This window comes from Callithrix jacchus, chromosome 9, assembly GCF_049354715.1.
Source record: "Callithrix jacchus isolate 240 chromosome 9, calJac240_pri, whole genome shotgun sequence".
Classification (NCBI taxonomy): Eukaryota; Metazoa; Chordata; class Mammalia; order Primates; family Cebidae; genus Callithrix; species Callithrix jacchus.
Genome location: NC_133510.1, coordinates 90166359 through 90189319, shown reverse-complemented (window position 1 = coordinate 90189319; position 22961 = coordinate 90166359). Strand labels below are relative to the sequence as shown.

General features: G+C 36.9%; 1 protein-coding gene and 1 pseudogene across 2 annotated transcripts in view; both read right to left on the bottom strand.

Moving 5' to 3' along the window:
* Window positions 1-2751: 2751 nt before the first annotated feature.
* Window positions 2752-5542, bottom strand: LOC100388002 (DNA repair protein complementing XP-C cells pseudogene; annotated as a pseudogene).
* A 6717-nt stretch (window positions 5543-12259) lies between these two features.
* The window catches only part of EPYC (epiphycan), an 84285-nt gene continuing 73583 nt past the window's right edge, over window positions 12260-22961 (bottom strand). For both annotated transcript variants that reach the window (XM_035257176.3, XM_054238702.2), the window contains 4 exons: window positions 21253-21411; window positions 20230-20432; window positions 18556-18651; window positions 12260-12952 (listed from right to left, as the gene is read on the bottom strand). In XM_035257176.3, the coding sequence (XP_035113067.1) occupies window positions 12782-12952; window positions 18556-18651; window positions 20230-20432; window positions 21253-21411 (629 nt within the window). In that variant the 3' untranslated portion in view covers window positions 12260-12781. The remainder of the gene's footprint in view (window positions 12953-18555; window positions 18652-20229; window positions 20433-21252; window positions 21412-22961) is intronic.

Genomic DNA, 22961 nt, shown 5'->3' with positions numbered 1-22961 from the left:
CTAATCTCCTTAAGCCTCAGATTCCTTACCTATACCACAATTATACAGGAACATTTTTCCAAACAGTTGTGTAAAGAATTCAATGCATATAGCATGTCCTCTAATAATGTTTTACTCAATGTCATTTCCTTATAGCGTTGCTGAGGCAAAACAACCAAAAAAAAAAAAAAAAACACATTTTTAAAATGTCTTTCCACTTAAAAGTAGCAGTTTCCAGGAACCTGTGATGCTAAGTGAGGACTTACTGTAATTCCTTTAAGCACTTAGTGCAGGTACTCAGTAACTGTTAACTATCGTCTTTATATTTAAATACTTTGTGACTTATAAAGGAGGTGATATAGTACATGTAAAGACACTTGTGCTTAATGCAAAAATAGGTATCCCCCTCCCCTCCCCTGGCTTGTTTCCTTGCTATGTGAAACGTCAAGGAAAGTGCTACCATACTTGAACCTAGAGAAAATCGTCTCAGAGTATATCCCTTTATTACTTTTTTGTGCTGAGTGGAATTACACAAAATGGAACACTGCCCGCTGGGAACTTCAGTCTATATAAGACTCCATTAAATGCCAGAAAAGCAAAATATGTGAAAGCCCTGGAGCTAGCACAGGTCATTTATGCTCCTGGCTGAAAATGGAGACCTTTATAGGGGGTCTTGGATCAGGACTCCAACATTTGCCCTGGGACCTGTAGAATCCACAGACTTCATTTAATTTCATATGCTCTGTGGTTTGCTGAGGACAAGCCTGCTTGACTCAAAGTACAGAATGCTGACATGTTTAGCTTACAGTATCCCTTTCTAGATATGGACTCACCTTTGGCAGTTATTCTGACCCTGCTCTACTCAATCAAAATGGAACGGTGAGAGCCCAGATATACTTTTCTAAGGACATGTGTGTCATGCAAAAATAGATTTAAATTGAGAGAATTATACATGGACCATTTTTCTGTAGCGGAATTCCAATCAGTTTCTTTTGTTTTAAAAGAGGTGGTTAACTCATTTTACTGGTGATTAAGGACACCAGTTTTTCATCAATTGATGTGACCTCTATACAACTATTCTTGCCATTATATACTTTTTACATGGTGATAATGTTTACTCTCCCTGTTAGAAAAACATTGACACATTATTGACTTGCCCAAATTTTCTTGAGAGAGGCAGCAATTTATTATTTTGATTATGATTTTAGTTTTACTGAGATTAGAAATATAATACAAGTTTTGAATGTACTGGTAAATTGTCTAAGAAAATTTACCACCAAAGCATGTTAAATAAAAAGTCAGACATTGAATTAGTTTTTAAAGACACATTTTTATAGTTTCTTTCTAGTGACAAATGATTGCATATATACATATGTGGTAACCTGATAACCACATGTGGTAACGTGATCTTTCCATCCATGTATACTTTGTGGAATTATCAAATTAGGCTAATTAGTATATTACTTCAAATATTTGTTATTTAATTGTGGTGAGAATTAAAATCCTCTCATAGCTATTTTGAAATGCACAGTACATTAGTGTTCATTGTAGTCACTTGATAAGTCACCAAAACTTATTCCTTCTCTCTACCTGTAACTTTGTACCTGTTGACAAATGTAAGGACACATTTTTAATTTACCCATATTCTTTCAATACCATGAAATGAAATATTCTGATTCAATATTGAAATATAACACATTCATCCTGTTGTTGAATGTTGTATTAGCTTTCTGTTGCTATATAACAAATGATCACAACCTTGGTTACTGAAAATAATAAGCATTTATTATCTCCAGTTTTTCAGAAGTCAGGGGTCCAGGAATAGCTTAGTGGGCTCTGCCCAGGGGCTCAGCTGGCTATGATATGGTTTGGCTGTGTCCCCACCCAAATCTCATCTTGAATTGGAGCTCCCATAATTCCCACATGTTGTGGGAAGGACCAGGTGAGGGATAATTAAATTATGGGGCAGTTTCCCCATACTGTTCTTATGGTAGTGAGTAAGTCTTAATCTAATGGTTTTATAAGAGTACCTTGACTTTTTTAAAAAAAAACTAAATGCTTTATTTTTTCCTCAAAATGTTATAAATGTTATTTCTCCTGAGTATCTATAGTACAGAGAGCTTTATACATTTCTCTGGTAATGAATAGAATCTAGTTTAACACTGATCTATTTTTACTAACAGTTCCTTAATTTTCAATGGTGTTTGTGCTTTTTTCCCCTGACTTTAGCTCTTTTTCTAGGCTTCTGCCACCATAAAATGTTACTTGGGAAACTAGATCCCAGAAATTCCATAATCTGAGATGACCTGTACTTATGCTCTGCTCTCTCCCCTAATGCAAAGAGTCAGCGAGGGCAGCATTAGTAAGCTTGATTCAGGGGAAGGTAACAGGCCTTCAGAGAAAGGGTCCCAGGTCCGCAACCGAGGCAAGTGAACTTGTCAGACTGATGAAGCCTCTAACTGGAAGAAAGGATCAGTGCATTCATGGATGCACCACCATCCAGAAATCTCCCAGTGGCTTCCATACCAAAACTGACATTTCCAAAGATGGGAAGAACAGGTCTAGGAGGCAGGAAAGTATCTTCCGGCAAAGTCTTCTGTAGCCCAAATAGTGAGTGGGCTTTGGTAGCAAAAGCTTTGAAGGCTTCATCCTGGGTGAATCTGACAAGGGCTGGAACCGGGCTGGAGCCAGGCTGGACCTGCAGCACCTCCTCAGTTTGCCTCAGTTTGCCATCTCAGCAAAGAAGCCCCCATCACTGGGCGCTGGGCATGCCTAGGGCAGGTGTGGGGCCTGTAGCAGGGCAGCGACAAGTGGTGGGTGTCCCTGTAGTGGAGGCTCAGCACATGGCTTCACAAATGAGAACAGGTGGGAAGCTGCTGCCTTCTTTTCCCTTTTGGTCTTCTTGGGGCTACCCTTCAGCTTCCGCTTTTCTTTATCTTCCCGGTTTTGAGGCCAGGAGGCAGCCAGTATCCTGGCCGCTTCTGCTTGAGAGCTAGTCCCCTCCTCTTCATTAGAAGAGAGTTCACCTCCTGCATCTGCCTGGGGAGCTGGTGCCTCACTCTTGAGCCCGCAGTGATGCTTCGGCCTCTCCCTGATGAGCAGACCTTTGGCCAGCAGCTTCCAGTTCCCTAGAGCCCACTTCTCTCTTTTCTCCTTCTCCTTCTTTTCAATGATCATCTGCTCATTTTCCTAGGTGGACAGGAGCACATCTTTGAATACCGCGCAGATGATGTATTCATCAGTCATGTGATGGGAGTGGCTGCCATGGAAATCAAAGCCAGGACACAGTTGATGTCCAGCTTGTGGGCCACGTGTTTTAGATTGGGCAGGTCCTCCAGCTGGACACAGCCAACAGGCATCAAGGTAGGCACATGTTCCCTAACTCATTCCGGGCACCTTCCCACCCACGGCCACGAGGGGCTGATACTCCTCTGTCTGCCAGTAGCCAAACAGGCCCAGGTCATTTTGTTCCTCCAGCTGGTGCTCAGCAAGTCAGGCTTTCCAGGCACAGTTGGAATAGCTTTTCACCATCTTGTAGGGCACTTCTCCATGCCTCACCACTCTTGCTTCAGCCATGTGTCCCTGGAGTGCAGAGTGTGCACACAATCCCTGGAGTAGACCACTTTTTCATGACAATACCCAAGGATGGCAGCTGTCTCTGGAGAGATGTCCTCATATTTTAGGGGATGTTGCTTCAAAGGCATACAGAGAGTAGTTCACATATAAGCCAATGGCAGTGGGCAAAGACTGGTCCCTGTGTTTTGCCTGAAATTCAAAGTCTTCTTTCTTCCCCGGTCTATAAATAGGCTCTGATATGGTCTCAAGGTCTTTACCCATCACTCAGCAACAGCCCAATACTTGAAGGTCACTGTCAATCAGGCTGGGTCGTTCATCTGTGTGACATCTTTGACCCAGCAGTCACTGTCAGTGCCCACCACATAGGTCATGGGCTTGGTGGTGTACCTGTAACAGGTCAGAGGCTGGACCACCAAGTTGTGCCCACAGTCCACACATATGCACTTTTTCTCCTGTTCACAGAATGCCTCTAGCCACTGATCTACACCAGCCAGGCTACTTCTTTCTGCCTTCTCACCATTGCTGGACATTTTCTTTCCTCTTTTTCTGCTCTAAGAGCTTGAAGATGCCGCTGGAAAGCTTTGGTCCTTATGATGGCTCCGATGTTGGGTGCTGGAGGCATGCTTGGATCCAGCCTTTGTCCTCTGAGGAGCAGGGGCCTTCCTCTGCTTTGGAGGGCTGGGCTCAGAATCCTCATCAGAGGGAGCAGTTTTCTCCAGTGAAGAGCTCAGAATCAGAGCCATTGCCAGCCTCATGACTGCCACTATCCTCTTTATAAAACACCCTGGAGGCCACTTGCCACTCCTGGCCATGTGAACATCACACAGTTGCTTCCTCTTGCTTGTCCCTTGTGCCCTCATCTTCGTCACTGGAGGAGGGCTTGCTCTGTTTCTTTCTGCCTCCCTGTTCCTCTTCCCTTTGGCACTTGGCTTGCAGATGCCTGTAGCAAAGGTTTGCTCTTGTTTGGTTTCTTTGCTGGTCTTTGGCTTGGTGTGATTTTCTAGAACTTAGCTGGAAGTTTCTGAGGAGCCTCCAGGATCCACAGTCAATCTCTCCTTGGAAGGTTTCTTTCCCTTTGCTGCTGCTGACTTCAGAGGAATTGGCTGTAGAGACATTACCAGGCAGGTCAGAAGCTGCAGAGCATGGAGAATCAGTAAGAATATATGTACCAATTCCTCATCATTTCGAGCAGAGTAAATAGGAAATTTTCTTTCCAATGTAGTCTGCAGGTTATCTTGTTCAGTGTCTGAATGAAAGCTCTGCATTAACTGTAAATGTTCCAGTGAACCACTTCACCAGATTTGAGAGGTAGTAGGTGTCCACATCTCGAGTAGGCACTCTGATAAAGTGGACTGGGATGATGGAGAGGCCAATAGCATGCAGATCTGGCTGCCTGCAGATATTATTTCAGCAGAAGCCATTTGCTAGCAGACAGAATGCACCTTGTGTGTGTCCTCATGGACCTCTTTATTGAAACGTCTCATTGTCCTCCAAAGATGTGTCTCAAACTCCAGTTTTGTCTTTTCACTTCTTTCTCTTGTGTTTGTCTGCTCTGGCATTTCAGTCTCTATCTCCACTGGCTTCACAGTCAGGAGAGATTGAGACAAGGCTGTGCTTTCTCTCATGTCACCCAGCACAGGCTCACTAAGTTCTTCAACCTCTTCCCAGTCATCTTCACTTTCTTCCTCTTCTTCATGGCTGTCTTCATTCATGGTAGCCCCTCTCTTTGGATGGTGTGCCTTCTTGAGGTCACTTGGAAAGTCCTTGAAGTCATCCCCATCGCTGAGGGCTTCATTCTTTATAACCTTGAGGTTTTCAGATTTAACAGCCACCTTGGCCACTTTCTTTTTGCTGGACCATCTGCTGAACCCCCAGGATCACTGCAGCCTCTCTTCCTCTTTCCTTGTGAAACTTTGGAGAGAAGGCTCTTCTTTGGGGGTATCTCATCTTCAAAGGCATCCTCTTTCTCCATCTCACACGTGGCCTTGCTCTTGCCTTTGAACTCCTTGCTTGGTTCATGTCCCTGCTGCTCTCTGTCAGCTGCGCATTTCTGAGCCCTGTTGTTTTCCAGGGTAAAATCCACTTTGTGAGTGATGCACTGGCCATTGTATGCTGGAGTGTGGGCTCCGCCCCAGGGATGAAACCTTTGCCTGTTGCCATGTAAGACATGACTTTGCTCCTCCTTTACCTTCTGCCATGAATGTGAGCCCCCACCTCCAGCCAAGTGGCACTGTGAGTCCATTACATCTCTTTTTCTTTATAAATTATGCAGTTTTGGGTATGTCTTTATTAGCAGCATGAGAACAGACTGATACAGGCTGTAATTAAGGTATTGAATGCTTTGGGTTCTCATTGATGGGCTCAATTCAGAAAAATTCACTCCTAAGATCATTTGTATCATTGGCAGAATTCATTTCCTTGTGGCTCTAAGGCTGAGGGCTCTGCCTTTAGCTGTCTGTTTCCTGGAGGCCACCTTTAGGACTTGAGGGCACCTGCTAGTCCTAGGGGCCAAGGGCAGTTCCTAAACACTGTCCACAGTTCTTTGTTTTTTTTTTTTTTTTTTTTTTTTTTTTTTTTGATGGAGTTTCACTCTTTTTACCCAGGCTGGAGAGCAATGGCGAGATCTCGGCTCACTGCCACCTCCACCTCCTGGGTTTAGATAATTCTCCTGCCTCAGCCTCCTGAGTAGCTGGGATTACAGGCATGTGCCACCATGCCCAGCTAATTTTTTGTATTTTTAGTAGAGATGGGGTTTCACCGTGTTGACCAGGATTGTCTCGATCTCTTGACCTCATGATCCACCCGCCTTGGCCTCCCAAAGTGCTGGGATTACAGGCGTGAGCCACTGCACCTGGCTTGTCCACAGTTCTTGCTGTGGGCTTCCTCAGTGGGACTGCTCACATCATCAAACCAGCAAAGAGAATCTCTCTGTAGTTTTTCCTAGCAAGATGGAAAGTTACAGATATATATGTGTATGTGCGAGTGAAAGGGTGTGTCTGTTTATCATAATCCTGGCCTTGACATTCTGGCCTTGACATAATCCTAGACTTTCTGGCCTTGACATTCTGGCCTTGACATAATTCTAGACTTTCCATCACCTTTGCCATAGTCTGTGGGTTAGAAGCAAGGCCCAAGCCCCGTGGACACATGATGTGGATGGGCTGGGGGAGTGGATATGACACAAAGGCATGAAGACCAGGAGACCAGGAGGCGGACAATCTTACCATCTGTTTCCCACACATATGAAGTAAACTGAGTCACATATGTCATTCATACTCGCTTGTTACTGCTTTATTTGGAAGATTTTAATGACACTGATGGCCTTTTTGAAATTGTCGTTAAGTGCCATAGGATGGCGTAGGCTCTGCTATGTTTTATGTTGTGCAGAGTATTATGTTTTTATGTTGAAAACATATTGCAGTTTTGGTGGTGTGTTTTGTGCATTTGTGTGACTTGAAACGTAGAGTTCTAACACTTGATGGCAGTAGTAGCTCATTCAAGATACAGTAAGCCATTGTTCCTGTACAAAACAAACTGAGAAGTAAACGTCTCGTTTTTGTTTTATCATTAAGTTCATTTTTAAACGATTCCAGTTTGCATTATTAATTACCTTTTATTCTCGTGCTTAAAATTGGGTGTTTTTTCATACTTTAGCATTTTTCATTTTGGCTTTGAAAAAGCAAACCTCTGCCAATTAAACTTGTAAAGAAAATTCTTCAGAGAGAAGTTGGATATGCCCAATCTGCTCAAATAAATTAATCAAATATTTGTTGTATTCATCGATGTCACTAATACAAAAATAAATGGAACGCATGTTACGTTGTCCGACTTGCCTTTTCCCACTTGCCTTTTCACCCAACATTTTAAAACCAAAGGGTCATCGCCATCTTGTGGTCACAGAGGCGAAGTACAAAGTATTAAGACTTGCTAGCTTTTCAAAGGTGAGATAAAGAGATTCGAAGTGATGTATTGCTTTCTCTTAATAATTTGGGAAGTTGTGGGGTTAGTTGGCAGGCTTTTTGAGGTGTGTTGTGCATCAGGGAATGCAATTGTGGTTTTTATCAATTTATGAGTCCTTGAGTCATTTTAAGCAAATTTTGAAGGGGAGGTTAACGTTGTGATGACAATGTTTCTAAGAGAAATAAGAAATGCCAGTTTCACAAATAATAGTACTATATGTAGGTATTTGCTACCACCTTTTGAATTATTATTGATCCTATAGCAAGTCAAGATTTTCAGAGCATTAACACAACATATTGTAGTTATGACATCTAAAAAGCATAGATACTCATAAATGCTTAGATAGGAATTATTAGCCTGGTCATGTTCGCTTATAAGTAGTTTTAAAGTATAACGTGTGCTGGGGCAATAGGATGCAGTGTTCATTTTTTTCTTGGACCTGTAATATTTAGAGAAAAATAAACATATATGGCAATTGAATATGAAAAATAATATGATGCTTAAAATATATGTTGTGTTTTAATCAGAAGTCAGTTTTAAATTTAGAGTTTTCAAATGAGAATTTGAGGCAATTGAAATTGCCACTTAAATATGATACAGTTAGCAGGATCACTAAAATATTATCATCACATTTTCAAAGTTATAGTCGGCACTTCATCCTTCTAGAGTTCATGTCAAATTACTTCTACAAAGAATCTTTGTGAGTAGGCAGTCATAATGCCTGTGAGAATGTCAGCTAGCACCATAACATTTGTATAATAATGCCCTTTTTATCCCAGTATTTTATTTTATTTCTTACTACAGTCTCTTCTTCCCCAAGATTCTGTAATAATTGTATGCTGAGTAGGCTGTGAGGACAGAAAGTTATTTTATGCCATTTATGGAGCGGGTAATCTGTTATCATCAATAATGTTCTTATAGGCAGGACCTCATTAAGACTTCCATGGACCCCTTTCTTCATAAAACATTAATTAAATTATATTTTATGGCTTGTTGCTACAGAAAAGAATATAATCCAGGTTTGACTGATTATTGCACATATATTGCTATTGACATGTTCTCTTTATTTTAAAAGAAACTAAATATTTTTATAGGTTCCTAAGCTCTTGCAAGCCATGGGCACTGTGCCTACTGTACCTATTAAATAAGTCAGTACTATCCACCAGGAGTCTTCTCTTACCCTGATGGCACTAAGGATCTAAGTCTTTTTGCTGATTTTCCAGAGACTGGATACCTGCAGGACTACTCTGGCCTCAGAAATGGTCCCTCCATGGTGCTTGAAATAAGGCATTTGATCAGTGGGAAGTCAGTGTTGCATACAGAAAGATGATGCTGATCTTTGCATCTCTGTCCAGTCGGTATACCCTAGTCTTTATTTTACAAAACTGGAAAAAGGCATGTCTGTGGTATTTTAGGTGCAACAATGGAGTAGAATAGCACAGGACTTAGAAGTTGGTTGTTGATCCCGGCCAAGTTATTAAAGCTCTCTTCTCTGATTTGTTACTGAGAATAGTGATGATCTCCAGCTCCTAGGTTATTGTGAATTAATACATGCTGAACACTTTAGTAGATTCCTGACACATAAAGTTTGTATCCAATAATAGGTTGCTATTATAACAATGTGCATATTCATGAATTAACTTTAAAACAATATTTAATATGCCTCAACGTTAAACACTAGACCTAAAAATGATTTTCTGACACTGTCCTCTGAAGTATACTCGCTTATGGCTTCTCTTTTGTGTAGCTCTTATTTCTATATTGTGATATTGTGTAGCTCTTATTTCTATTTTAATAAGAGCTGTGCAAAGTTATCCTGTGGCTGTATGGACATTCTGGGAGCTACAAGTTTGTCCACTGACAGTGCTAATCATTTAACCTCATTAAAAGGCATAAACAATAAGATGTAGCAAATGACTTTTCTTTCTGCTATATTACTTCATTTATATTACCCACAAATGAAAGCAAAAGTGACATTAGAAGATAGTTTTGGCTAAAAATATGTCTACATGTTTAAAGAACTGAATTTTTCCAAGAATCATTGCAATTTTTTTTCTTAAACTATAACAAGTGAACCAAAACCAAATCATCCACTTGGCTACCTCATTGGCGTAGCAGAACTTGAAAAGTCAGTGACTTGTGTATTTCTTTGTCCTCTTAGACACATGATCAAAGGATAACTATTCCATCCCAGAGATATAATAGTAAAAGCTTTCATTAAATGTTACTGATATTTCCTTATTATTCCCACTGCTATCATCACTATTTTTTATGTGTTTCTAGGAGTATTTAAGAGTAGAGAAAGAAGGTCATTATCGATGGTGAATCACCATTTGCTTTCTTATACTACCAGGATTTGGAGATTGTGTTGGTAGAATTTTAGATAGGTCTCTGAGATTCCTGCCTTCTTGTTATTCAAACATTCTTCTAGGTACTGTTAAAAACAAAAATTGCAGTGTTGGGCACGGTTACTCACACCTGTAATTTCAGCACTTCGGGAAGTCGAGGCAGATGGATCACGACGTCAGGAGATGGAGACCATCCTGGCCAACATGGTAAAACCTCGTGTCTACTAAAAATACAGAAATTAGCTGGGCGTGGTGTAGTCCAACACATGCACCTGTAGTCCCAGCTACTCAGGAGGCTGAGGCAAGAGAATTGCTGGAACCCAGGAGGAGGAGGTTGCAGTGAGCCTAGATCCTGCCACTGCACCACTTTATCCTGGTGACAGAGTGAGACTCTGTCTCAAAAAAAAAAAAAAAAAAAAAAAAAAAGCAGATGTAATTAAAGCCCCAAACCAGTTGGCCTTTTTAAGGTCATATGAAGGTTTCCTGGGTGGGCCTGCCCCTACCAAAAGAATACTTTAAAAGAGGAAAACTTTTTCTAGATAGCAGAAGGTGAGGAAATCAGAGACTGAAAGTAGAAGTAGAATTTGACATGCCATTGCTGTGTTTGAAAATGAAGGGGGCCTTGTAATGTGGAGTGTGGATGCCGTCCAAAAGATGTGGGAGCTTCTGGCTGACAGCTAGGTACTGGGGACTTCAGCCCTACAACCACAAGGAAAAAAAAATGCTTCCAAAAAGCCAGGTATGCCTGGAAGTAAATCATTTTTGATGTCTTTCATATAAGAGGCTAGCAAGGAACAATTGGATTTTGGTCTTTTGAAATCTTAAGCAGAAAACCTGGGTGAGTCCTGTGGCACTTCTAATCTAGAACAACTATGACATAGTAAATAGGTGGTGTTTGAGCTGCTAATTTTATGGACATTTTTGTCAGGCCACAGTGGAAATCTAATATATGTGTACAACATATAGGATACAATTCTACTTTTAGTCCGGTGCATGAGCATATAGTTATTGGGAAGTATATCTAAAAAGTAAAAACAAAGACTTCCAAATAGTTTTTAATTGTCACTGGTTTGTGGCATTTGATGATTAGATGGTCATGCTATTTTAAGTGTTTTGACATTTGGGGTATACAGTTTAGATTGAATGCATGATTGATTTTTCTCCACAGATCTCAAGCAAATTAACGTATCCTTTTTGTTATTAAAGACATATTAGTGTTATACTTTTAAATTGAAGTAGAAAAATGTTTATGCACCTAAAGTGGAATACATTAGAGCAATGCTCTGTAGCTCTTATATTTTGAAATTTTTGGACTTAACTGTAGTTATATGTAGTAGCTTCTAAGGAATGGTATAGAGCAATGGGGAAAAATTCAAATAATTTAGACAAAAATATATTTAATTGAAAGATACAGCTGAAAAAAAATATATAGTATTTTTCAATGCTGGAAGAAATAGATTGTCAATTAATTGTCTCTTTTTTAATATATTAATTCAGAAATAGACTATGAAGTGATGAAAAGGTTTGATACTAAGCCATCTAAGTGAAGTTCTAGAGGGTGGTGTACTTTCTCACACTGTCAGTGAAAGTGTAAGTGGTTATACTGTCTTTGAAGGGCAATTTAGTAATGTTTATTAAAATTTAAAATAATCTTTGACCCAGAATTCTACTTTCATGAATTTATCAATACATGTACTCTCACATGTATACAAACTTACTCATGTTCAAGCCAGGGTATTCTTTGAAGTTCAGTGTAAATGCAAAAAATCTACATCCATGTGATGGACTGATACTTGGTTTTCAGAATCAGTAGCGCTCAATGTGCTGATATGGATGATTATCCAGCAACAATTTTTAATTAAACAAGCAAAGTTCAGAGTAGTGTGTATCTTATGTACTTTAAAATGCATATTTTATGTATAAATAAACATATACTGGTGAAATGTACATGTAGCATGTGCACATATATATTTGTATAAAAAAGGAAAAACCACTTACAGGCAAGTTTTTGTTTCTTGTGGAAATCTTTATAAAGGTATGCAAGAAAACATTATTTCTGGGGAGTAGACCTGGAGGTGTTACAGCTGGAAGGAAACTCACCTTTCATTGGCTATTCTTTTGTCGTCTTTCGGTTATGAACCATGTATGTGCCTGTATTATGATTACATATTTTAGAAAGATGAACTCTCTTGAGAAAGTGTTACTTCTTCCCTAATATGATTATATCATCTTCTATATTTTTCATTTTCTATATTTTATTTTTCTTCCAGGTGCAGAAATATACTACATAAATAATCAGTTTATCAAAGATCTAAAATGAATTATCAAATCTTTAAGATGATAAAAGGTTATCATTCAAAAACTGGAAGTTATGTGTATTATTGTTGGCTATGGTTATTTGCATGGTGTGGCTATAATGATGAATATTTCAACAAGGCCATTGTAATTTTCAAACACATTTATTATTTTCTTCATGCTCTTTAATGGATTATGGAAATAAAAATGCTTTAGTGGGAGAAAAGGAAGAGAAAGGTTTAATTAAAAACATCTACATCTTGGCAAAAATACCTAAAGTGTTCATTTTAAAATTTGACTTTATTATGCATTTAATTTGAAATTATTTAGGATATGAGCTCCTAAAACTTGCAATTGATACATGATGTATAAAAACATGTGTGAAATATTTTCTATCACTTAATTTTGCTCTTCTTTTAAACATTTTAGGTTTATTCCTAACTCATCTGGTGTTTCCTTAAGTTACATTTTCATTATATTATAACAATTTTAATTATATTTTATGTAATCATATAATATCTTAGAACACAACCTCAAAGTATCATGCTGAGTTTTGTTTTGGAAGAGAGCAGTAAGAATGGTTTAGGTATAGTAGGCATCATAATGCTAACCATTATCTGAAATTAGACAAGGCTTCCAATAGGCAGACGAGGTAGACACATGTATGCTTGAGGAGTTTTGCTGAGATTAATAGGGTTCCCGTCCAATCGAATGTCCTCTAGTGCCTTACGAATATAAGTCACATTTTTAACATTGCAGAATGTATCTTCGTGCATCTCCAGAATGTTGTTATTCTAAAAAAGATGAAAATAAATTATGACGAGATATAACACATCCTTAGTATTGATTGATAGTGTAGTCCACTGTGCTTCAACCTTATTTTTATTCTTTTGTTCTTTTCCTCAATATATGCCAAGAACTTACTAAACAATGGAGATGAATTAGGAAATAGATGTGCTCCTACCTTTAAGGAGCTTATACTTTAGTAAGAGAAATAAAATTTGAGGTGAGGAAACAACTGAAAGAAAAAAGTTATTTCCAAACGTGAGGAGTATTGTGAGGAAAATAGGATAACTATTAAAAGTTATTTTTAGAGATAACAAACTGAGAATGGAATAACAAGAAGAAAAAAGCATTAAAAAATAAAACAGGGAAGAGCATTCTAGGCACAGAGAACATCAGGTTTAGAGTTCTGAGAAATTAGCATGGAATGCTCCTCCCTCAACATTCAACCTTCCATTCAATGTGGTTGAAGTAAGGGGAAGGAAATATCCTGAAGGTAAGCAGGGCCCAGGACTGGTACTGTGTCTCACATACCATAAAATTCACACACTTAAATGGTATAGCTCAGTGTTTTGTAGTATATTCACAGAGCTTTGCAACCATCTGTCTAATTTTAAAGCATTTTCAACACCTGCAAAAGAAAACCACACATTCCCCGTCTCTCACTCCAACAACTGCTAATCTATTTTCTGTTTCTAAGATTTTCCTATTTAGACATTTCACCTAAGTGGAATCATATATTATTTTTTATTCTGAGTTCTTTCACTTAATATTGTGTTTTCAAAGTTCATACATATTGTAGCATGTACTGGTACTTCATTCTTTTTTATTGTCCAATAGTATTTCCTTGTACTGATATACCACATTTTTGTTTATCTATTCATCAATTAATGGAAATTTGAATTATTATTTCCAAATCCACATTTCGGCTCCTATGAATATGCTTCTGTTTACATGTATGTACACGTTTTGTATGGATGTATGCTTTCAGTTCTCTTAGGTATATTCTTAGTCATTGAACATTTTGAGGGACTGTTAGACTGTTTTCCAAGATAGGGGAACCATTTTACACTTACACCTATAATGTATGAGGGTTCCAGTTTTCTCTGCATCTTAACCAATACTTCTAATTGTCTCTTTTTTTTTTTTTTAATTTTAGCCAACTAAGTGAGTATGAGTTGGTACCTCACTGTGTTTTTGTTCATTGGGAGTGTATTGAAACATAATTGATACTTTATGTTGATATCGTTGCTGAACTTATTTATTAGTTCAAATACTTTAGTGGATTCCTCAGGATTTTCTATATCTAAGATTTATAGATTAATTTGGGGACCATTTTCACCCTAATCATAAGTCTTCTGATTCATAAATATGGAATTATCTTTTTTAAATTTAGATCTTAATTTCAACCATGTGTTGGAGCTTTAAGTATACAAAGCTTGTACTGCCTTCATTACATTTATTTTAGGTAATTTTTAAACTTTGTGACTATTATAATCACAGGATTGTTTCCTTACTGTTTTCAGGTTGTTCATTGCTAGTGCATAGATATTGTGTATACAATTGATATTTGTATATTGATTTTGTAACCTGCCACATTGCTGAGCTCATTTATTAGTTCAATTAGTTTTTAGTGGGATCCCTTAAGATTTTTTATATGCAAGATTATGTCATCTGAAAATAGAAAAATGACTTCATTTCTAATTTGGAAACCATTTATTTATTTGTTGTATTTTATGTATTTATTTTTTCCTAATATTCCTAGCTCTAACTGCCAGGCTCAATACTGAATAGAAGTGGTGAGACACAAAAATTTAGTCTTGTTTCTGTTCTTATGAAGAAGCATTTAGTTTTTCTACATTGAAGATGATGTGACCTTGAGTTATTTATAGATGTTCTTTATTGAAGAAGTTACTTCTATTCCTAGCTTTAATTTTTTTAGTAATATTATAATAAAATGGTGTTAGATTTTTGTCAAATGTTTTTTGATGTCTATTGAAATAATTACATAGTTTTTATCCTTTATTCTATTAACATATTACATTGGTTGATTTGTCAATATTAATTAGTCTTATATTTCTGCAATCCCACTTGGTTATGATAAGTAATCATTTCTATATGTTGGTGAATTCAGTTTGTTGTGTTTTGTTGAGGATGTTTGCATCAACATTTATAAAGGATATTGACCTGTAGTTTTCTTTTCTGGTGATATATTTGTTGAGTATCGTTTTTGGGTGATATTGGCTTCACAGAATGGGTTAGGAAGGAAATGTTCTCTTTTTTTGTTGTTTTTTGAAATAGTTTGTGAAATATTGTTCTTTTTTAAATCTTTGATAAAATTAACCAGTAAATCCATGTGGGAGTGGGTTGTCTTTTTTGGAAGATATTAAATTGCAAAGTTTATCTATTTGATTATTATAGGTCTATTCAGATTATCTATTCTTTAATCAATTTCAATAGCTTGCATTTTTCTAGAAATGTGTCCATTTGAAATGCTATATGTTCATTTAAAACGTAATTTTTGTTGGTTTACAGTAATCCCTTATTATCCTTCTTATTTATGTAAGGTTGGTAGTAAGGGGCCCTTGCTTATTCTTAATTTTAGTAATTTGTGACTTTACTCCTAGGTCACTTCAACTAAAAATATGTCAATTTGTTGATCTTTTAAAGAACGAACTTTTAGTTTCATGTATTTTCTCTATTATTTTTCTGTTATATATTTCATTTATTTCTGCTTTCATTTTTATTATTTCTATCCTGCTCACTTTGGGTTAGTTTTCTCTCCTTATTCTTATCTTAAGGTGGAAGGCTAAGTTATAAATTTGAGATCTTCTTTTTGAATATATGTATTTACAGCTGAAAATTTCCCTTTAAGTGCTACTTTAGCTCCATCCCATAAATTTCAATATGTTGTATTTTTGTTTTCATTTATCTCTGATTGTTTTCTAACTTTCTCGAGATTTATATTTTGACCCATTAGGGATTAAGACAAATTTTGTTTCATATCCACTTATTTGTAAATTTCTTAAATTTTGTTTTTTCTTGATTACTAATGTAATTTCACTGGAATCAGAAAACATGTTTTGTATAATTGTAATTATTTTCAATTTGTTAAAACTTGTTTTGTGGCCTAGTATGTGGTCTATCCTGGGAAATGTTCCTTGTGCACTTGAGAGAAATGTGTATTTTGTAGTTGATGGGTGGAATGTTCTGTCAATGACTGTTAGACCAAATTGGTTTTCAGTGTTGTCTAAGTCTTCTGTTTACTAATTGATCTTATAAATAGTTGTTCTATCCATTATCGAATGGGGGCCAGGTGCAGTGACTCATGCCAGTAATCCTAACACTTTGGAAGGCTGATGCAGAAAGATCACTTGATCCCAGAAGTTCAAGACCAACCTGGGTAACATAGTGAGACCCTGTCTGTATAAGAAATTTTAAAAGTAGCCAGGCATGGTGGTTCACACCTATAGTTCTAGCTACTTGGGAGACTAAGGTAGGACAATTGCTTGAGCCCAGGTGTTGGAGGCTGTGGTAAGCTATGATTATACTACCACACTCTAGCCTGGGTAACAGAGCAAGACCCTCTCTGTAAATTAAATTACATTAAATTAAAAAATAAAAATAAGAAGATGGAATACTTCAACCATTACTATTGAATTGCCTATTATTCCTTTCATTTCTGATAGCTTTTGCCTCATGTATTCTGGGCTTCTGTTGTTAGATGCATATATGTTTATAATTGTGTATGTATTGACCCTAATGTATTAATCCTCATCATTATAAAGTGAGGAATAACACATTTTGTGCCTGTTAACTCTGCTATTTCCTTTGATATGTGATAGATATATGTTGTTAATAACTGTGACTTACATTTAAGTATTTATCATTTATCAGTAACTATATTAAACACCTTATAAACATTGTTTTATTAATCCTCCCAGCCATCCTGTATAGATCACCTTTTTATCCAGATAAGAAAACAGAAATGCAGGGAGTTTCAGACAGTTTTGGGTCTAGAATTTGACTCCAGAGCATATGCTTTTACCAGAGCCTTCAATTTTAATTGCCATACTATATACTGGCAAACATTTTTCAAACAATAAAAAAGGGGATTGATTTATGTATTAAAAATATAGAAATGTAAGACAATGTAAGTTAAAAGCAGATATAGACTGGATGTTGTGAGGTGATAGTGACAGAGAAAAAGTTTTTAAGGTGGTGCACTTATTGCCTTTCAAAGCTTAGAATGGGAATGTAAAACCAGTTACTTTAAATAAATTCCCTCATACTATATATGCAAACAAATCATATTTAAATATAACATCAAAGACTTCATTTCTTCATAGAATCAATATCATCCCAGATAATAGTAATATAATTTAATTCATAATTAGAAACACAATCTAAAATTTATTTGTGTACTCCCTTGGAAATCTTTCCTTCCATCATAAACAAGGAAAGAAGTCTTTATATGTATAGAAATTCACTCCCAGAAACAAAGAAACAGAGAGCCATCCAGAAACCAAATGATGGCTAGAAAAGACATATGCAACAGGGAAGTAAGCAAATTGGAAAAACTCACAAAAGAGACAGATATTCAAGTTGCAGACACAGATAGATAGATAGATAGATAGATAGATAGATAGATAGATAGATAGATAGATAGATATTCCAAAAACATGAAAGATGTATACTAATAGGAATAAAAGAAAAGGCACAAAGGTAAAATATTTATGAAATCCACAAAGGGGAACACAGGAATTCATGTCCTGCTTTTACATAGCAAAGTCACTTCTTGTACATTTTCTGCCAAAAAACATATTAAACTATAACATTGTTTCTTTGAGCATGAAATGGGTGTTTTCTCTATTTATTCCACAGATAAATTTATAAGAGAATGTTGATTACAGCTACAGACTGAAATAAAAAACAATTTATATTTGTTTTAACAACCAAAAATATTTGTTTTGATTGAACTATTTTTTAATCAAAGGGGTGAAAATAAAATATTATTAATTCATTAAATCAAGCAAACTGAATGCTTCAAAGATAAATGTAGTTTAATGGGATTTAAAATAACCAAAACTCTCAAATATGTTGTTTAGAAAAAAACCTGCACTTTCTTTATTTAGAGTGATGGCACTTGTCATCTCTAAGCACATAGAAATGCCCTAGGATTGAATTTAATTCAACACATAAAACCTAAAATCACAGGCTGAAATTGATTTTTTCCCCCAACAGCTAAACATCAAGTTAGATTTTTATTTCTCCCCTTTCTTTTCCACTTCTACTATTTACATTTTCTTGATCAGGTGAAACTTTCCATTTGTTTTCAAAAGAAGCTTTGTGTACCAAAAGGTTGCATTTTGCCTTGGAATATAAGGAAAAGAGTAAAGTTACCGGAATTCAGTTAGGATCAATAGAACTACGAATGTATAAAGGTACCTTTCTACTCAGATAAAGAGAGAGAATAAATGAGAAAAGAGAAAAAGAAGAAAAATTGTCACTATGTCAACATGTCATTACAGACAAATTCTTGTGTCCTGACATCTGCCTTCTTGGCTTTGCTTTCTCCAAAGCTTTTGGGGACACCTTACCGGTAGATTCATACCTGGAGGTGAAGGGCTCGTAGATTTTCCGGGAGTGGCAGAGGGATGTGGTCCAAGTTGTTATCAGTGAGGTACAGATGATGGAGGTCATACATGTCCTGTAAACATTCCAGATGTAGGGACTCAATAAAAATTAGTAGAAATACAATTGTATTTTCCATTCCCTTTCCATGCAAATATTTGTAAAATGACATGTTCCAGTTCAGGTCTTGTTTTGTAAATTTGAGGCAGCTTAGTTTTCCGAGTTACTAGACAATTCAGATGAGTTTTGGAAAAACTGACTACAAGAAAATATTTCTTCATGGAAATACAATGTTCCTCAGTCTCTAGGAAAACCTTGTTTTGTTATGTCTAAGTCTGCTTCTTCCAATGAAAGACATTCCGTAGTGGGATTTCAAGTATTTTGATGAGACACAGCAAGAATTTCCTTTATTTTATAGGCATGGAAACAAAGAGTTCTGCCCCAGCAATGGCCTGGTAGCACAAGTACCAGGAAAGGGGCAGCCTAGCAAAACAGAAAACATTTAGACAGTAGCTGGTGTACTCTAGCCAAACACCCCAGAATAAACTGTGCCTCATCACCAGCTGTGGCAATAGAGGCAGAGTGGGCAGCCTAGACTATGACCCTTGTCTGGCTATAGCGAGATGCCCTAACCCCCATAGCTACCATTAATGGAATCACAAGAGGCCTAGCCAAGAGTCAGGACATTCACCACCATCCAGGGGTAATGAGGCCACACTATCCCCTATGCCATCCCTGAGAATAATGTGGTATCTCTCTAAAGAGTATTTTAAAATTATGTGTTCAAGGTACACTGAAAGGGGCTGCTTGAATGTTGTAAGAGTGGGCAGAAAGCCAGTTGGTTACTGTTCTCAGAGTCTATGCTGTTTTTGTAAGCAATTCCTCTAGTGAAGCAAACCTGTTTGCTTCACTTAGTAAGATTAACTGAATCCATCCTCTCTTTACAAGGCCATTTAGTAGCCTTCTGTCTTCAAGACACTGCCCATACCCTGCCAAGTAGCTGTCCTTTTAGTCAGATAGCCTTTCTGAGTGGAGGGTCTGAACAATACATATTCTCTGGCTTGCACCACTTCCAGGTACTCCTATAGATGGTGCTCCAGGTAACCAACAAATTCTTATTCCAGACCTGCTTTCTGTTCTTGATTCTTGATCACCCTCAGAATGTACCAGAACATGGTATTTCTCAAAAGCATGACAGATGTAGTTGGGAAGTTTATCCTGAAAGTTAAAAGTCTCACTAAATTAAATCCTTTATCGAAGTTGAGCATAGTGGCTCACATTTATAATCCCAGTACTTTGGGAGGCCAAAACAGGAAGATCACTGGAGCCCAGGAGTTCAAGATCAGCCCGGAAAATATGGCAAGACCGTCTCTACAAAAACATACAAAATTTAGCCAGGCATGGTGACATTCCCCTTGTAGTCCCAGCTACTTGAGAGGCTGAGGCAGGAGGATCATCTGAGCCCAGGGAGGTCGAAGCTGCGGTGGGCCATGATAGTGCTGCTATACTAAAGCCTAGGTGACAGAGTGAGATCCTATCTCCATCAATCAGTCAATCAATAAAATTTCCCTCTAGGAAGAAAAAGGCTAGTTAATGACAACAAATGAAATTGGAAGATAAAAGTCTGCAAACTTTTATCAAACATAAAACTCACTTTAAATGCTTCTTGCTTTATCCCTTTCCTTCCAAGTCTATTGTTGCTAATATCAATAAATGTCAAAGTGGTTGGCAGTTCTGGGAGCTGCCTTATTTTGTTGTCACGCAGGACAAGCTCTCGAAGTTGTGGCAGTTTTCGGAATGCATCTTCATCAATCTCAGATATTAAATTTGATGTCAGATCAATCCTTCTTAAGTCACCTAGAAGAAAAAAAAAGGAAGTAGTTAAATATTTTTGTTTTGTTCACATCAAAATATAAATTTTCCTATGTTTTGCAAATATAAAAATAAATTTAGCAATGAAGTTAATGAAATGATTATTTTTCTCTTTATAAAAATTATTTCCTCCAAATACTGTTTGTATTTATGTACTTACAAGTATAACTTTAGCAAATAAATTGGTATATTTCATTTAAAATAACTCGTCTTCTCTCTATATTCTTTATAAATAATTGTCTGAATTTTGTCATTTAAAATATTTCCCTCAGTGATGAAAGAGTGTTGTATTTTCTAATACTCAAAGATACAGACATTAGAAAGAAATCTTCAAATAATTAAAGCACTTTATGAAGACACATACCAAAATTCTTCTAAGTTGGCAACAACTATAAAGTCAGAATTTAGGCTTGCATTCGTCTGTCATAAAACAACGATGCTTTAGTGGAAGTTTATTTTTAAAAAGCCAACTCCTCATACACATAATCATAATATTTTACTCATAATGTCATAACAAGATAAAACATTCCAGCATATAAAATATAAATATTTATTATGCATATTTAGTTTGAATAGCTCATTTGAAAATATCGACTATGTGGTTTTGAAATGACCATTACTAATTTGTTGTTTATTTCTTATAATTATTAAAACAAACTGTCAAATTTTTAAACAACAAAAAAATGATTGATTCATGAACCATGTTTTGGCATTCAAGCTTCATTCTCAGTGCTAACATTTGACAGTGTAAAAATTTTAGGGAAGTGTGTAAAGAAGTGAAGGCCATTAGTACTGTTATCCATACTTAGACTTGCAAAGTCATTTTTGTTGATCTTTTTAATTCTGTTAAAGCGGGAATAGAAGTAAGCGGTGTTCTTGGGCAGCGGAGGAATAGCATCAAGTTCATGGTCATCACAGTACACGGTGGTACTTATGCAAGTGCAAAGAAGACAGGTTGGAAAGTCTAAAAGATAAAGGAAAATAAAATTACATGGAAGTAACAAATCGATTTCTAAGAAAGAATTTCAATGTTTGATAAACAAGATTAGAGTCTCCCACTAACCAATTATATTACGTATTTTCTCAAAAAGTTTTCTGTAAATAGAATATTCAAGTCAAATATACCAACTAAAATTGTCTCAGCAATTAGTATATTCAATGTAACATTTTGAAAGTAAATTAAAATTACTGAGTACTTTTTATTTAGTAGAAATTCTATATTCAAAATGTAAATATTAATATTGTGCTTTTCATAGAATTTTCATAGAATACCAAATGTAATAGTTTCATTAAGTCTTTGGTTTCATAGTTTAACATCTCACTGAAACAACACCTGCTTCAAGAAAAATAAAAGATAATTATTAATATTCAGTTGCTCAATGCATATTATTGAGTCCTTTCTATGTAAATGTGCCATGCTAGCTGGTGAAACAGTCGTGAGTACAAAAAGACACAGTTCTATTTTACGATCTGCTATGTGAGATCATTGTTAACCACACAAATGAAATTATGAATGTGATAAACGTCATGAAGCATCATACATAACATAGAGGGATTTTACCTAGTCTGGAAGTCATGGCAGGCATCTCTGGAGTGAAAACTGAGATGAGACCTGCAGAAAGGGAGTAATTGACTATATAGGTAGGAAGGGAAGAGTATGCCAGTCAGAGGAAGCAGCATGCGCCTTCACTTTGGAGGGTCTGAAAGATAGTCTGTGTGGCTAAGTCAGAGAGCACTGGAATGTATGGGACATAGCATGCAGGGGCCTTGTAGGCTGTGCTACAGCTTTATTTCTTCCCATAAGGATGGGAAGAGGTACCATATGATGCGGTTTGCATGCTGAGAGTTAAGTCTGCTGGAAGGTGTAATGGAAGGCGGATGCAAGGCAACTGGAAAAAGTGGAAGTGAATCATAGTGTAGACAAAAGTTGGTAGCTTGGCTAGGGTAATGGTGATAAAGGAGGCAACGGAGCCAAAGATGCTTCTGAAGCTGGGTTATATCTTGACACACCGATTTTTCTTTTCTGCCTTACACACACACACACACACACACACACACACACACACACACCTACCTCCACCCCTTTTTCACTTTCTGTTTAGTGATCATGGAGAGGACAGTAAGTTTCTAAAGGAGATGCAGAACCAATGACCAGGGGAAAGTAGAAGAATCAGGATAGGGCGATGTTATGGAGGACACGTGGAGACAGAGAGTTTTAAGGGAAAGGAAATAACCAACAACGTTAGCCTCCTGAGATGTCAGGTAAGTTAAGGACTGAAAAATGTTCTCGGATTAGTTATTGCAGTGGTTATTAGAGAGTTTACAAGATCTGCAAAGTGATGGATCTGAAAGCCAGATTACAGTCCACTAAGGGAAAAGTTGGAAGTAAGGGAAAAGCTGCCACAAATACAGAAAACACTGAAATGTTTGTGAAGAGCAAGGAATGAGACATAGTGATAACTGTAAGAAAACATACTTCTGTTTGTATGATGAAGGAGGTGATTAATGTGGAAG